The 16,028-nt window shown below is 42.9% G+C and overlaps 1 protein-coding gene across 1 annotated transcript in view; it reads right to left on the bottom strand.

Annotated features, from left to right (window-relative positions):
* The window catches only part of LOC117501096 (coiled-coil domain-containing protein 9B), a 39,167-nt gene extending 29,506 nt beyond the window's left edge, over nucleotides 1–9,661 (bottom strand). The window contains exons 1-3 of the mRNA XM_034159905.1: nucleotides 9,604–9,661; nucleotides 2,897–3,004; nucleotides 93–197 (exon numbers count right to left, since the gene is read on the bottom strand). Of these exons, the coding sequence (XP_034015796.1) occupies nucleotides 93–197; nucleotides 2,897–2,992 (201 nt within the window). The 5' untranslated portion in view covers nucleotides 2,993–3,004; nucleotides 9,604–9,661. The remainder of the gene's footprint in view (nucleotides 1–92; nucleotides 198–2,896; nucleotides 3,005–9,603) is intronic.
* Nucleotides 9,662–16,028: the final 6,367 nt, after the last annotated feature.

Genomic DNA, 16,028 nt, shown 5'->3' on the forward strand with positions numbered 1-16,028 from the left:
CTGAGTGATTCTTCTGGATGTGGTGTCAGTAAGAGATGTGTGTCAGTGTGGCTGAGGGTCTCAATCTGTCACCCCACAGTTCAGACACTCACCCTTGTGGACTTGCTGATGGTGATGGTGAGGTCATCAGCTTTTCCTTTGCGTCTCTGAAATGCCATTCCTTCTTCTTCTGCCCTTTTCCTGTCCTCCTCCACCTCCTAACAGCAACTCAACAAAAGCAACAAATCAGAAGGTGGGTGCAGGCCCATCCCAGCCTATAGGTAGTACAGGCAATTGCTAAGGGCAGAGTCCACCCGGGGGCGGGGGAGGAGGTGCCACAAATAAGGGAGAAAAATACGTTTTTTACTATTCTTATGCTAAAACTAGTTAATACTCTTTAATATAACATAAATATAGGCCCATATTGATTTAACTGCATAGCAAAGCCTTTTAAATAATAATAATGATATTAGTTTCCTCATCCCCCCCCCCCCCCGTGTCTGATGATGAGCACTTCTTCAAAAAAAAAAAAAAAAAAAAAAAAAAAACGGCCCAAAGTGTCTTGTGCCAGGTCATGAATAATTATGAATAAGAAGTCAACAATGTCAAAACAGCCCAAACTGTTTGGTGCCAGAGGAGGAAAAACAGGACCAAGACAGGTGGACAGGTGCAGTAAAAAGGATGTGATGAATGTGGTCAACAGGCGGGAGCACATTTCGGTGAAGCGCCTGAAGCCAGTCCACCTGGACCTGGACAGGTCCACAGGGCTTGACCGTCCTCCTCCATGAGGGCGTCCTCATACTCGGCCCAGGCCCCCCAAGGGAGGCCGAAGGTTTCCTTACTGGGGCCTTACGCCACAGTGCCTCCGATGCTCTGGAGGAGTTGTTGCAGCCGGGTTATTTGCCCGCCTCCTCGATGACATTTGTTATTTTTGTTTATGAAAAATTCTGAGGGGATGTATGTGGTGGACATAATTCAACAAGTAATAGACACTGCGGATGTGGATGTGTAATAGACAATGCGGATGTGTAATAGACACTGCAGATGTGTAATAGACACTGCGGATGTGGATGTGTAATAGATACTGCAGATGTGTAATAGACACTGCGGATGTGGATGTGTAATAGATACTGCGGATGTGTAATAGACACTGTGGATGTGGATGTGTAATAGACACTGCAGATGTGTAATAGACACTGCGGATGTGTAATAGACACTGCGGACATGTAATAGACACTGTGGATGTGGATGTGTAATAGACAATGTGGATGTGTAATAGACACTGCGGATGTGTAATAGACACTGCGGATGTGGATGTGTAATAGATACTGCAGATGTGTAATAGACACTGTGGATGTGGATGTGTAATAGACACTGCGGATGTGTAATAGACACTGCAGATGTGTAATAGACACTGCAGATGTGTAATAGACACTGCAGATGTGTAATAGACACTGTGGATGTGGATGTGTAATAGACACTGTGGATGTGTAATAGACACTGCAGATGTGTAATAGACACTGCGGATGCGTAATAGACACTGCGGATGTGTAATAGACACTGGATGTGTAATAGACACTGCGGCTGTGTAATAGACACTGCGGACATGTAATAGACACTGTGGATGTGTAATTTTTCTTGCAGTCAAAGATACACTTTTTACTTAGAAAAAAAATCACTTTCTAGGGTTGGATAGAACAGAGAACAGTGATTTCTAAATAAGAATTGTGTGTCAAGAATCTATCAGAACGCATCAAATTGCACCATTCTTAAATGCACATTTTTGTCAGTTAAAAAAATGCTACAACATGGGTGGAAGCCTGCTTATTTATTTGTGTTACAGTTAATGTTGTCTGTGTTTATAGTTTTACTCTTTACACACATCATGAACCCCCTGAAACCCGCCTCCATGCGCCACTCTCTATGTAGTGTAGTGTGTGTGTGTGTGTGTGTGTGTGTGTGTGTGTGTGTGTGTGTGTGTGTGTGTGTGTGTGTGTGTGTGTGTGTGTGTGTGTGTGTGTGTGTGTGTGTGTGCGCAAAAATTTTGCCCAGGGCACTAAACTGCTTTGCCCTGGTGTCGCAGACGGAGTGGTCCCCCCCTAAAAACTGGCCTGCCTTTCCCCCACTGCGCATGTGTCATTTCAGAGCTCAGCAGCTCGTCTGAGTCTGACTCTCTGAGTCTGACTCTCTGAGTCTGACTCTCTTCACCCAAAGTGATCAAATGGATTAATGTGATTATTAGTCATCAGATGACAAAGTAAAACCTCGTAGGTTGTGTTAAGCAGAAACGAGGTGAAATTCCGTGACGCTTTGAAATGACCAACGTGCAGCGAATGCGTCAGCTAGCAGCTTGTGTAGCTGCTGTGCTGTGATCACTTCCTCTGTCTTTTCTGATGAAATAATGCTGAATTTATGTGGAAATGATTGTTGTAGAAAAGTTTCAGATATCTGTGGCTAAGACAGATGAATGGAGGCAGTTTGAAGCAGAAACGAGGTGATAATCTCTGAACCGCAGCTGATGATGCATGCTCAGTGAAGGCAGGGGGACCGATTTTTAGGGGGGACCATTCGGTCAGCGACACTGGCACTGGGTGGGTAAGAGAAAGAAGTTGGTTCTGCACCAGCCCCGAGCCCCGTTGGTATCGATGCTTATCCCCGGATTCAGACTGTGAGTTTCCATGTCTCCTCTTGGACGGACTCCAGTCCAACACAGGTTACTACCCCAGTCAAAGCTGGTACCCATTTACAGCTGGGTCCACTAGGACGATACAGATGATGTGTCTTGCCCAAGGACACAGAGACAGAATCAAACCCAGGTCCACATATTGGTATCCAAACTCTTTATACTACTGAACTACTACAAATTTGATTTGTGTTCACCACCAAGGTCTTTCTTCATGAGGGCTTCTGTCTTTACCTGGTACCTCTTTATGAGTGCTTCATTCTTCCTGCGGAGGGCCTCAATCTTCTTGTCCAGCTCCAAGTCGCTCTCATGATCCTTCTTGGATGTCATCTCACTGGAGGTCTGAGGAGACAAACCAGATTGTCATCTGCCACCAGTCGCAGTGGGACAAAACATTCTTCAGTCCTTCTGATGGCTGAAACGTGTGGGCAGAAGAAATAATGCAACTCATTATCGGCCTGTTCAAAGGTGTACCCTGACCTTTTAACATCAAATGCACATGCACAGGTTTTGATGCACATCATGACCTTAATTTGAAACAATTTAATCACAGAACGATTTTCTAATGTGTCCATGAGTACTTCAAGATGAGCGATTGGAAAAGTGCAAACATAAAGAACCTTGAGGTTCATTTGTGAGGGATGTGAACACTGAAGCATAAATGTAGGTAAAGCACTGACACTGTGCTGCTGACTTAGTGTTTGACAGCAACATGACCACGACTAATAAATGTGATAAACATGAGGAATTTGAAAAGAGCCATACGAAATTTATCGCAAATTGCTAACGCGCTCCCATAACATTTTACCTCAAATAATTAGGTTAGAAACAGCAGCATGACCATGAGTTTTATTGCACATTGTTTATTGTTCAGAGCACAGACCAATTTTTTTTGTGGATGAGTAATTAACCAGATGTCTTTAGTACTAGAACTCTCCATTGATTTCTTAGCTCGGAACCAAATTAGGTTCAGGGTAGTATAAGGTTAGGACAAGGTTAGGATTAAGTTTGGGTGAAGCCAGTTTTAATTTTGGGTTAGGTTAAAGGTTAGGGTGAGGTTATGTCTTGCCTCCTGAGCACCACACTGATAACTGTGATGTGGACAAACCCTCAGGCATGTTTTGATTAAATGAAGAAACCTCAAGCAGACCAGATTCAGTGAGGTGACCATCTGCTCACATAAGAAAATAAATCAAACAAAAGCACAATAAAGAATTGTCACACATGCAGACGGAAATGTCACAGTTTCACCTGTGGTTGAGAAGAACAGTAAGTGACAAGGCTTTCCGACTGTCCAGGCACTGGGACAGCTCTGCCCGTTAACCACACACAGGTTAACGGGCAGAGCTGCAGCAACAACCGATGAGTCAAAAGACGGCTGAGAGGTGAAGAGCAAAGTCTCAGTGACGTCTCAGTCTTTGTACCTGGTCAGTCATTAAGAGTACAGTAGTGTTCAGAATAATAGTAGTGTTATGTAACTAAAAAGATTAATCCAGGTTTTGAGTATATTTCTTATTGTTACATGGGAAACAAGGTACCAGTAGATTCAGTAGATTCTCACAAATCCAACAAGACCAAGCATTCATGATATGCACACTCTTAAGGCTATGAAATTGGGCTATTAGTAAAAAAAAAGTAGAAAAGGGGGTGTTCACAATAATAGTAGTGTGGCATTCAGTCAGTGAGTTCATCAATTTTGTGGAACAAACAGGTGTGAATCAGGTGTCCCCTATTTAAGGATGAAGCCAGCACCTGTTGAACATGCTTTTCTCTTTGAAAGCCTGAGGAAAATGGGACGTTCAAGACATTGTTCAGAAGAACAGAGTAGTTTGATTAAAAAGTTAATTGGAGAGGGGAAAACTTATATGCAGGTGCAAAAAAATTATAGGCTGTTCATCTACAACGATCTCCACTGCTTTAAAATGGACAAAAAAATAGAGATGCGTGGAAGAAAACGGAAAGCAACCATCAAAATGAATAGTAGAATAACCAGAATGGCAAAGGCTCACCCATTGATCAGCTCCAGGATGATCAAAGACAGTCTGGAGTTACCTGTAAGTGCTGTGACAGTTAGAAGACACCTGTGTGAAGCTAATTTATTTGCAAGAATCCCCCGCAAAGTCCCTCTGTTAAATAAAAGACATGTGCAGAAGAGGTTACAATTTGCCAAAGAACACATCAACTGGCCTAAAGAGAAATGGAGGAATATTTTGTGGACTGATGAGAGTAAAATTGTTCTTTTTGGGTCCAAGGGCCGCAGACAGTTTGTGAGACGACCCCCAAACTCTGAATTCAAGCCACAGTTCACAGTGAAGACAGTGAAGCATGGTGGTGCAAGCATCATGACATGGGCATGTTTCTCCTACTATGGTGTTGGGCCTATATATCGCATACCAGGTATCATGGATCAGTTTGGATATGTCAAAATACTTGAAGAGGTCATGTTGCCTTATGCTGAAGAGGACATGCCCTTGAAATGGGTGTTTCAACAAGACAGTGACCCCAAGCACACTAGTAAATGAGCAAAATCTTGGTTCCAAACCAACAAAATTAATGCCTCGCAGATGTAAAGAAATCATGAAAAACTGTGGTTATCCAACTAAATACTAGTTTAGTGATTCACAGGATCGCTAAAAAAGCAGTTTGAGGGTGATTCTTTAACTACGGGCACTACTGGCCTTGTAAATGTAATTTCCACCACACCATTGCCTTACAATATAAAGCGCCTTGGGGCAACTGTTTGTTGTGATTTGGCGCTATATACATGTGCTCTGATGTCACTGTTTATCGCCATAGAAACTACCCAAACAATCTTTCATACAAACTATTTAGGGACATTACAGTGTTGTGGTGGAAATTACGGCAATAGTGTGGGACAACTACATTTTGTTTAAAAAAAAATCACAACAGTTGTATGACATTGAATACCCCAATTATGTTTTGATTATTTTACTGATATTTTATTCAGAGATATTTTAAAACATTAGAAAAAATGTTTCTTTATCATTCATTTTTATCATTGAAGATCAAAAGTCTGGGTGTGGGACAAGCACAAAACGGCAATATCTGCATATAATGATGCTGAAAAAAGGTGAAAAAGTCATCATAGACTACTAGAACAAATTTCTTAACACACTTTCATTGTAAAGATAACTATAAAAGTGTGAAATTTCCCCTTTTTTCTGTTTTTCATACAATATGATCAAAGGACATAATAAGTGCCCGTAGTCTAAGAATCACCCTTGAACATAATAGTTTTGAGTTTGTAGCGTCAACAGCAGATGCTACTATTATTGTGAACACCCCCTTTTCTACTTTTTTTTACTAATAGCCCAATTTCATAGCCTTAAGAGTGTGCATATCATGAATGCTTGGTCTTGTTGGATTTGTGAGAATCTACTGAATCTACTGGTACCTTGTTTCCCATGTAACAATATGAAATATACTCAAAACCTGGATTAATCCTTTTAGTCACATAGCACTACTATTATTCTGAACACTACTGTACGTTTTTTTAGTTTTCTTCCATATGATGAGGCTGATGAAGAGTTCAGGGTTAGGTCAAGGACAGGGTAGTGTTTAGTTAAGGACAGGGTAGTGTTTAGTTAAGGACAGGGTAGTGTTAGTTAAGGACAGGGTCATGTATAGTTAAGGACAGGGTCGTGTTTAGTTAAGGACAGGGTCATGTTTATTTAAGGACAGGGTAGTGTTAGTTAAGGACAGGGTTGTGTCTAGTAAGGACAGGGTCGTGTTTAATTAAGGACAGAGTCGTGTATAGTTAAGGACAGAGTTGTGTTTAGTTAAGGACAGGGTCGTGTTACTTAAAGATAGGGTCATGTTTAGTTAAGGACAGGGTCGTGTTAATTAAGGACAGGGTCATGTTAGTTAAGGACAGGGTTGTGTTTAGTTAAGGACAGGGTCGTGTTAGTTAAGGACAGGGTCGTGTTAGTTAAGGACAGGGTTGTGTTTAGTTAAGGACAGGGTCATGTTTAGTTAAGGACAGGGTCGTGTTAGTTAAGGACAGGGTTGTGTTTAGTTAAGGACAGGGTTGTGTTTAGTTAAAGACAGGGTCATGTTTAGTTAAGGACAGGGTCGTGTTAGTTAAGGACAGGGTTGTGTTTAGTTAAGGACAGAGTAGTGTTAGTTAAGGACAGAGTAGTGTTAGTTAAAGACAGGGTTGTGTTTAGTTAAAGACGGGGTCATGTTTAGTTAAGGACAGAGTAGTGTTAGTTAAAGACAGGGTCGTGTTTAGTTAAGGACAGGGTCATGTTTAGTTAAGGACAGGGTTGTGTTTAGTTAAAGACAGGGTTGTGTTTAGTTAAGGACAGGGTAGTGTTTAGTTAAGGACAGGGTCATGTTTAGTTAAGGACAGAGTAGTGTTATTTAAAGACAGGGTTGTGTTTAGTTAAGGACAGGGTTGTGTTTAGTTAAGGACAGGGTCATGTTTAGTTAAGGACAGGGTCGTGTTTAGTTAAGGACAGGGTTGTGTTTAGTTAAAGACAGGGTCATGTTTAGTTAAGGACAGGGTCATGTTTAGTTAAGGACAGGGTCGTGTTAGTTAAGGACAGGGTTGTGTTTAGTTAAGGACAGAGTAGTGTTAGTTAAGGACAGGGTTGTGTTTAGTTAAAGACAGGGTCATGTTTAGTTAAGGACAGAGTAGTGTTAGTTAAAGACAGGGTGTGTTTAGTTAAGGACAGGGTCATGTTTAGTTAAGGACAGAGTAGTGTTAGTTAAAGACAGGGTTGTGTTTAGTTAAGGACAGGGTAGTGTTAGTTAAAGACAGGGTTGTGTTTAGTTAAAGACAGGGTCATGTTTAGTTAAGGACAGGGTTGTGTTTAGTTAAAGACAGGGTGTGTTTAGTTAAGGACAGGGTCATGTTTAGTTAAGGACAGGGTCGTGTTAGTTAAGGACAGGGTTGTGTTTAGTTAAGGACAGAGTAGTGTTAGTTAAGGACAGGGTTGTGTTTAGTTAAAGACAGGGTCATGTTTAGTTAAGGACAGAGTAGTGTTAGTTAAAGACAGGGTGTGTTTAGTTAAGGACAGGGTCATGTTTAGTTAAGGACAGAGTAGTGTTAGTTAAAGACAGGGTTGTGTTTAGTTAAGGACAGGGTAGTGTTAGTTAAAGACAGGGTTGTGTTTAGTTAAAGACAGGGTCATGTTTAGTTAAGGACAGAGTAGTGTTAGTTAAGGACAGGGTTGTGTTTAGTTAAGGACAGGGTGAGACTGTTCTTGTTAAGGGTATAGTTAGACGGTTGGTTGGTTGGAAGGTTGGTTAAGAGTAGAGGAAAATTCAGTTGAGGTTCACGTTAGGTTTAGGTTTACAGTGAAAATGTTACGGAATGTTAGGTCAAGAAAAGGGTCAGATTTAATAATGGTTGGGTTAAGGTTAAGGTGAGGGTAGACATTAGTTTAGGACTTAATTATTATTTCAGCATTAACTTATTTAAATTGATATTATTATTTTGAATGGGATTTGAACTAAGCGACTTGATTTACACTCGGTCTCGGGCCTGTTGCCTTCCAGGGGACTCAGACAAAGCAATGTTGGTGAGTCAGCCGTCCTCCACTGTTGCCCCGGTGACAATTGGAAGCCTCGCTGCTCGTCTGTGATATGATCAGAGTGCAACAATGACTCACGGCGAGCAAATGCACACATCATCATGTGCAACAAATCCTTCAGAGCCTCACCGCTGTCCCGGTGCACAAAACAGCCCAATTCAACCGCCAGCTCAAACCGACGGGGCGCCGAACAATCCTACGATTTATTTCTGACAAAATCATCAACGTCACACCTGCCTGAATGTTTACGTCACTCACCTGGATCCTGATCTGGATCTGAACTCTCACTTCATGACTTTGTGCTATTAAGACACATTTTTCTGCATTACTTCAACTGAATAATAATCAGCCTCATTTCATTTTTCTTATTCGGTTTGTTTTTCATTTCCATGTAACTTACTGCTGCTCATGTTTACATTCTGTTCTGATTCATGAGGTTTTATGGATCCTTGTCACTGTCAGCACGTGTCAGTGCCACAGAACTGCCTCGGATCCTGGTCGGGAATCACCCAGAAAGGCAGAAGATCCATCAATACCTCTCGAAAGTCACCTTGGATCTACGCCCCCCGAATCAAATGTGGGCGTGTCCTTGGCCTTCTTCAGCCACTGAGGCACCTGCATGCAGGACCATGGACATGCACTACATGGCCAAAAAATCCCACAAAGTCATTCCAGCAACAGCCAAGGATCAAAGACATCAGCTCACTGGTTAGTGTTCAAGTCTCATCCATACCATACGTCTGACAGCAGCAGGACCCTGAAGACTTGGACCTTCAGTCACATGCAACCACACACCTCTGTCCAGAAGTCTTGAGACTTCACACACTCTTCCCAGGTGTTTCTAGACCTCAAAGACCAAAGATCCACAGAGACAAACGTCCCTGCAAGTTGAACACTAACTGCACACAGAGTCTCTTCTGATGGATCAGTCCAGGAACCCACGTGAAGCCTGGACGTCTTCAGCACTGCAATCAGGCAGCCACTGATTCTGCAAAGATCACAGCATCAGAAAGATCTCTACTCGCCAACAAAGGCACTGCTTTCCACAATCCTACCCGGCACCCGGTCCACACAAGCACGGAACATTGTAAGAATCAGAACTGAACCTCTTGATTATTCCACCAAGCCACAAGGAGACTGGTTCAGAACCTTTCGGAGAATCAACCAAAATCTAAAGAAACAGATCAAAAACACCCCAGACTGCACATCACGGATTCATCAAAGTGAACATTCCACCAGGTTGTGTGGAAACTGGCAGCAGACGTTTTGAGTAGTCCTTCTGACGAGCTCAGCTGCACAAACAGCCGGTGTGAGTAAAGCTGGGACTCACTCACAGCTTCTGGTTGTCAGGGTGTCCAAACACAACAGGCCATGAGGACATACCACCAGGAATAGAACCGCCGACTGTCAGGCTCAGCGAGGCTGCAGAACGCCGGCCTTCCCTGGACACCAAATCCAGTCAGTGTGGGGGTTCTGAGTGAGACCGCGTCCCCTCGCCGGGGCTTGGATTGTCGAGCAAAACACAAAAAGAGAAGCCGCAGCTCTGCCAGCGGACGGCACCCATCAGCCAGGGGGCGGGGGGGCCCTCGCCATCCACCAGTCCTGCCACCTACAGGCGTTACAGCTGGGATGCGAGCCAGATCCAGATCTGACAGGCTGCATTTAACCGCTGCAGCAGAAGGTGAATCCTAAACCCAAACATGGAGACAGGCTGCGGAGCAGAGGAGACACTCACGACTCGTTCCACGTCGCCACTCAGAGCTGGGCCGGGTCCAGGCGGGAGGGCGACGAGGAGGGCCGCCCACAATCCACGATCATACCTCCGTTACAAAGACGAGAGTCTGGCGAGCGGCCCAGACGTGTCACAGACGCACAGCGATCCTCTGTTAACGGATCTCACAGCCCGCTGTCTGCAAGGCTGCTTCTCCCTGCACACATGCTCCCTCCCTCCTCCCTCTCTCATTCTCTCATTCCCTCTTTCCCTCCTTCCCTTCTGCTCTCCCTCCCTCTTCCTTCTCTCTCTCCTTCTCTCCTTCCCTCCCTCCTCCTTCCCTCAATCCCTCTCTCCCTCCTTCCCTCCCTCTTCCTTCTCTCCTTCCCTCCCTCCTCCTCCTCTCCCTCCCTCTCTTCTCTCCCTCCCTCTCTCCCTTCCCTCCCTCTCTCTCCTCCTCACTCAGTTTGTGCTGGTTAAAGTCGGGCATCCCAGTGGTTCGTCAGAAATCAACACGACTCAGTTTAATCTACAAATCAAAGTGAGTGCAAAATGAGGAGAAATGGATGATGGTGGAGGAGCCCCCCCCCCCCCCCCCCAAAAAAAAAGTTTCATATGCCCCTCAGTTTCCACAGCAACCACAAAATCAGTCAGCGCTGACACACCACACCTCAGCTTCCCCTCCGTCACTCGTTCGGTGGTACGTAGTCGCTGGTATGTGTTTGGCTCAAAGAAGGCTATTGACTTTGAAGTCAAAAGGTCAAAGGTCAAGGTCACTGAAGTGTTCTTTGTAAAAAAAATCTTGTGAGCACAGCAACTTCTTTCCTATTTCCCTGATTGTCATCAAACGTGGCATGTGTGTTAGACATGGTGACTCCTAGAGGCCTATTTATTTGGGGGTCAGAAGGTCAAAGTTTACAGTCACTGGACTGTACTTTGTGCAAACTGTTAGCATGATTACAAATTAAATTAATTACTTCTTGGTCAAACAATATTATCCTGTAGACAAAGACACTGGTAAAATAAAAAATAATAAAAAATAAAAAAAAACAGCAGTCAGAGAGCATGAAGGGGTACAGCGCCACCTAAAGGAGAGCCTCCATCATGAAGGTCATTTCTTATGAGGTCGTGTTTTTTTCTGGAGTAGAAGTTGCACCTGTCAAAAGATGCCTCTTGAAAAGAATAATAATTAACATATAAGTTTTCATCTAAAACTAAAAAAAAAAAAAAAAAAAATCAACTCCAGAAAATTGTTTGTAGTTTTTGTTGTTCTGTCTGAATTTTCCCAGTTTACATTTGTGTTGTTAGAATCATTATTTAAAAGAACATTTATTGTTTATGAACGAACAACATGACATTTACATCAAAATAACAATAAATAATAAAAAAACACTCTGGAGCTGCCACTGGTATCATCACAGAATGGAGGCCGTGAAGTGCAAAACACTAAAAAAAACGCAGCATTAAAAAACCTCAAAATGCAACATTAAAAAAACACTCAAAACATAAAAAACCCACTGTTTGGTAAAACATTAGTTGTGTTTCATGAAAGTTTTCTGTTCATCTGAATGTTTTGATGGTCACATGTGACAAAGGAATGAAAACAGTTTAAATGTAGCCACTGTAACTTTATCATATTCATTAGTTACGCTAATCAGCTGAGTGAGTGATTCCCAAAGTGTGGGTCTCCTCCCACTGGGTTGACAATGGTGGCACTGCAGGTGGGCCGATTAAAAATAAATAAAGAAAAATGTCTGATAGTCAGTTTTATAGAAGATAGTCAATTTTATAGAAGAAGCTCTAGACGAAGGCATGGCTGAAATCATAAGAGACATGCGCGCTGCAGATGTTTCCAGTCGGGGACGTGGTAAAGAGATCTGTGAAGGCCTGAACTGCCCCGAGGGCTCTGCTGGCGATTCAGGAGACGAGAAGGTGTGTGTGCAGGTGATGACTCTACAGCTGCTGATGACCTTTGGGCGTGTGTGAGAACAACAACCCAGTCTCACAGCACTTCGTGGTGGCATTACGAAAAGTACATTCATCTATGGGTTGGTGACAGAGGCACGGGGGGGTATGGTTAGGTTTAGGGGAGGGCACACACTTACACTATGGTTCGGGTTAGGAGTAGGGGGACGATTTTAAATAGTAAATGTATTTTTAAAAATCATGTCACAAAGATGGTGAAGTAGAGAAGCTTGAATCTTCAACTGGACTGGGTTGCTTGACGCAAGGACGTTTCGCTTCAATTCGCAGAAGCTTCTTCAGCTAAAATTCTTGCTCTGGTAGTCAAGCAACCCAGTCCAGTCGAAGATTCAAGCTTCTCTACTATGGAAACCACCTGGACAACTGAGAGCCTACACAGAAACAAAGATGGTGAACATGAGAATGGGCTGGAAAACAATCAGGAAGGAGGTGTGGCAAACAGAAGGGACCCAGACCAAACCCCAAATACCAGACAAGAGTGTTCAGTTAGATAAACACAAAGCAGAAAGACCCTGCATAAAAGATAAACCCAAAGCCAACAGTGAACAAACTAAAATACCTAAAACAAAGATGAGCAAAACCAAAAGCCAAATACATAAAAATAAAATAAAGAAACAAACCACAACATGGGCCCGGACAGGGGGCAGACCACGACATGGGCCCGGACAGGGGGCAGACCACGACATGGGCCCGGACAGGTGACAGACCACGACAAAGGCCCGGACAGGGGGCAGACCACGACATAGGCCCAGACAGGGGACAAACCATGACATAGACTCGGTCAGGGGACAAACCATGACATAGACTCGGTCAGGGGACAAACCATGACATAGACCCGGTCAGGGGACAAACCATGACATAGTTCCGGGCAGGGGACAAAGCATAACATAGACCTAATCAGGGGACAAACCATGACATAGGCCCAGACAGGGGACAAACCAGGACATAGACCCAGACAGGGGACAAACTATGGCATAGGCCTGGACAGGGGACAAACCATGACACCACCAGAATGGAAACCTCTATGGACTACTCTCCCTGAGCTTTTCCTTTTGAGAGCTGTAAAATGTCCACATATAGTTGTATGTAAAGGTTTTGCACCCCTGGTGATTTCCATGATTTTCATTTATAAATCATTGGTTGTCAGAAATTCCAGTTAAATATATCATATAGCAGTGAAATGAAGTTTATAGGATTTACAGAAAGTGTGCAATAATTATTTAAACAAAATTAGGCAGGTGCATAAATGTGGGCACCCCAATAGAAAAAAATACATCAATATTTAGTAGATCCTCCTTTGCAGAAATAACAGCCTCTAAATGCTTCCTATAGCTTCCAGTGAGAGTCTAGATTCTGGTTGAATGTATTTTGGACCATTCTTCTTTACAAAACATCTCAGGTTTGTTGGTTTCCGAGCATGGACAGCCCGCTTAAAATCACACCACAGATTTTCAATAATATTCAGGTCTGGGGACTGAGATGGCCATTCCAGAACGTTGTACTTCTTCCTCTGTATGAATGCCTTAGTAGATTTTGAGCAGTGTTTAGGGTCATTGTCTTGTTGAAAGATCCAGCCCTAGTGCAACTTCAACTTTGTCACTGATTCATGAACATTGTTCTCAAGAATCTTCTGATATTGACTGGAATCCATGTGACCCTCAACTTTAACAAGATTCCCAGTACCTGCACTGGCCACACAGCCCCACAGCATGATGGAACCACCTCCAAATTTTACTGTAGGTAGCAAGTGTTTTTCTTGGAATGCTGTGTTCTTTTCAGCCATGCATACCATCCCTTGTTATGTCCAAATAACTCAATTTTAGTTTCATCAGTCCACAGCACCTTATTCCCAAATGAAGCTGGCTTGTCCAAATGTGCTTCAGCATACCTCAAGTGACTCTGTTTATGGCGTGTACGTAGAAAAGGCTTCCTCTGCATTACACCATCATACAGCATCTCCTTGTGCAAAGTGCACTGTATAGTTGAACAATGCACAGAGACACTATCTGCAGCAAGATCATGTTGTAGGTCTTTGGAGCAGGTCTGACTATCACTGTTCTCACCATCCTTCGCTTCAGCTTATCTGAGATTTTTCTTGGCCTGCCACTTTGGGCCTTAACTAGTACTGTGCCTGTGGGCTTCCATTTCCTCACTATGTTCCTCACAGTGGAAACTGACAGCTGAAATCTCTGAGATAGCTTTTTGTATCCTTCCCCTAAACCATGATGTTGAACAGTCTTTGTTTTCAGGTAATTTGAGAGTTGTTTAGAGGGTCCCATGTTGCCACTCATTAGAAGAGATGCAAAGAGGAGAAACATTTCCAAATGGCCACCTTAAATACCCTTTCTCATGATTGGATTCACCTGTGTAAGGAGGTCAAGGGTCAATGAGCTTACCAAATCAATTTTGTGTTCCAATAATTAGTGCTAAATGTATTCAAATCAATAAAATGACAAGGGTGCCCAAATTTATGCACCTGCCTAATTTTGTTTAAATAATTATTGCACACTTTCTGCAAATCCTATAAACTTCATTTCACTTCTCAAATATCAGTGTGTTTGTCTGCTGTATGCAGAGGTGCACATAACTGGTATCCATGGTGCTTGTGCTTGCTAAAAATAAATTATGTGTAGCAGAAAACATGAGGGAAGCACTTCATAAGAGGAAAGCAATGACAGAGTGTAGGAAAAGTGTTTCCCTCTGCTGTGCATCAATGATGTTTAGCACACATGAGCACAATGAGTACCAGTTATGTGCACCCCTGGCTAAATGATATATTTAACTGAAATTTCTGATCCAGTCAACCAATGATTTATAAAGGAAAATCATGGAAATTATCAGGGTGCCCAAACTTTTGCATACAACTCTACATATCCAAGGTTTACAGTATGTCCAACAGGTGGCAGCATTTCCTTTGCCATCTTAATCCAGTCAAAATCTGTGGTGATGATTTTACTGGGTCTCATCAGGTCTTAATCTGGATTCCTGGTTGTCTTCTATCTGATGTTTTCCACAGATACACAAGACCTGAACACCATCAGCAAAAGTTTAGATTTCAGGCTGTTTGTGAAAAGTAATTTGATTCATTTTGAGAATATCACTTTATGTTCATTCCTGATAAATATTAAATTAATGGTTTAAATTAACACTGATTTAAGTTACAGTTACAGTTTTGGGCTTGATGTCAGAATAGAATCCTGTGGCCTCAAACCTGGACACTCACAGCAAAAAACAGCAAAACCAAAACTTTGTTTAGGTTATGTTTAGGTTTAGTTTAAGTAAGGGTTAAGTTACAGTAAAGTTTAACTCAAAGGAGAAGTTTATGGTTAGGGTTAAGTTTAGTGGTAGGTTAATTTTAGGATTAGGGATACGGAACATCTGGATGGGCTGTATGCTAGGTTAAGGCCAAGTTTAGGTGTCTCATGTCAGACATGGACTTTGTGTCTTTGTGGATGTGGAGAGGTCCAGGTGTTATCGGTCAGACGTGTCCACGGAGACGTTCTCTTTACACGCGTTTGAGCTGAAATTCGTCACGTGAAGGTGCAGGATTGTGCATGTTTCCATGATGACTGTTAAAACATTGTAAGAGACAGAAATAAAGAGACAGATGTCTTTTCAAGACATCTTCAAAGATGTGTGAAGACTTAATGGTGTTCTCAGATGGAGGCTTAGTGCAGCTTGGGCATCATGTTTGCAGTAACAGTGTTTGATGAAAACAGCAGTGACGTGTGAATGAAGACATGAAGGAATGAAATGACAGTCACGATTTCACTCTGTTGTCTGTTCCATCGCTACAGTGACTGATGTTCTTATCAATCAATCAATCAATCAATTTTTTTTTTATATAGCGCCAAATCACAACAAACAGTTGCCCCAAGGCGCTTTATATTGTAAGGCAAGGCCATACAATAATGATGTAAAACCCCAACGGTCAAAACGACCCCCTGTGAGCAAGCACTTGGCTACAGTGGGAAGGAAAAACTCCCTTTTAACAGGAAGAAACCTCCAGCAGAACCAGGCTCAGGGAGGGGCAGTCTTCTGCTGGGACTGGTTGGGGCTGAGGGAGAGAACCAGGAAAAAGACATGCTGTGGAGGGGAGCAGAGATCGATCACT

The sequence above is a fragment of the Thalassophryne amazonica genome, chromosome 19, assembly GCF_902500255.1.
Source record: "Thalassophryne amazonica chromosome 19, fThaAma1.1, whole genome shotgun sequence".
Lineage (NCBI taxonomy): Eukaryota > Metazoa > Chordata > Actinopteri > Batrachoidiformes > Batrachoididae > Thalassophryne > Thalassophryne amazonica.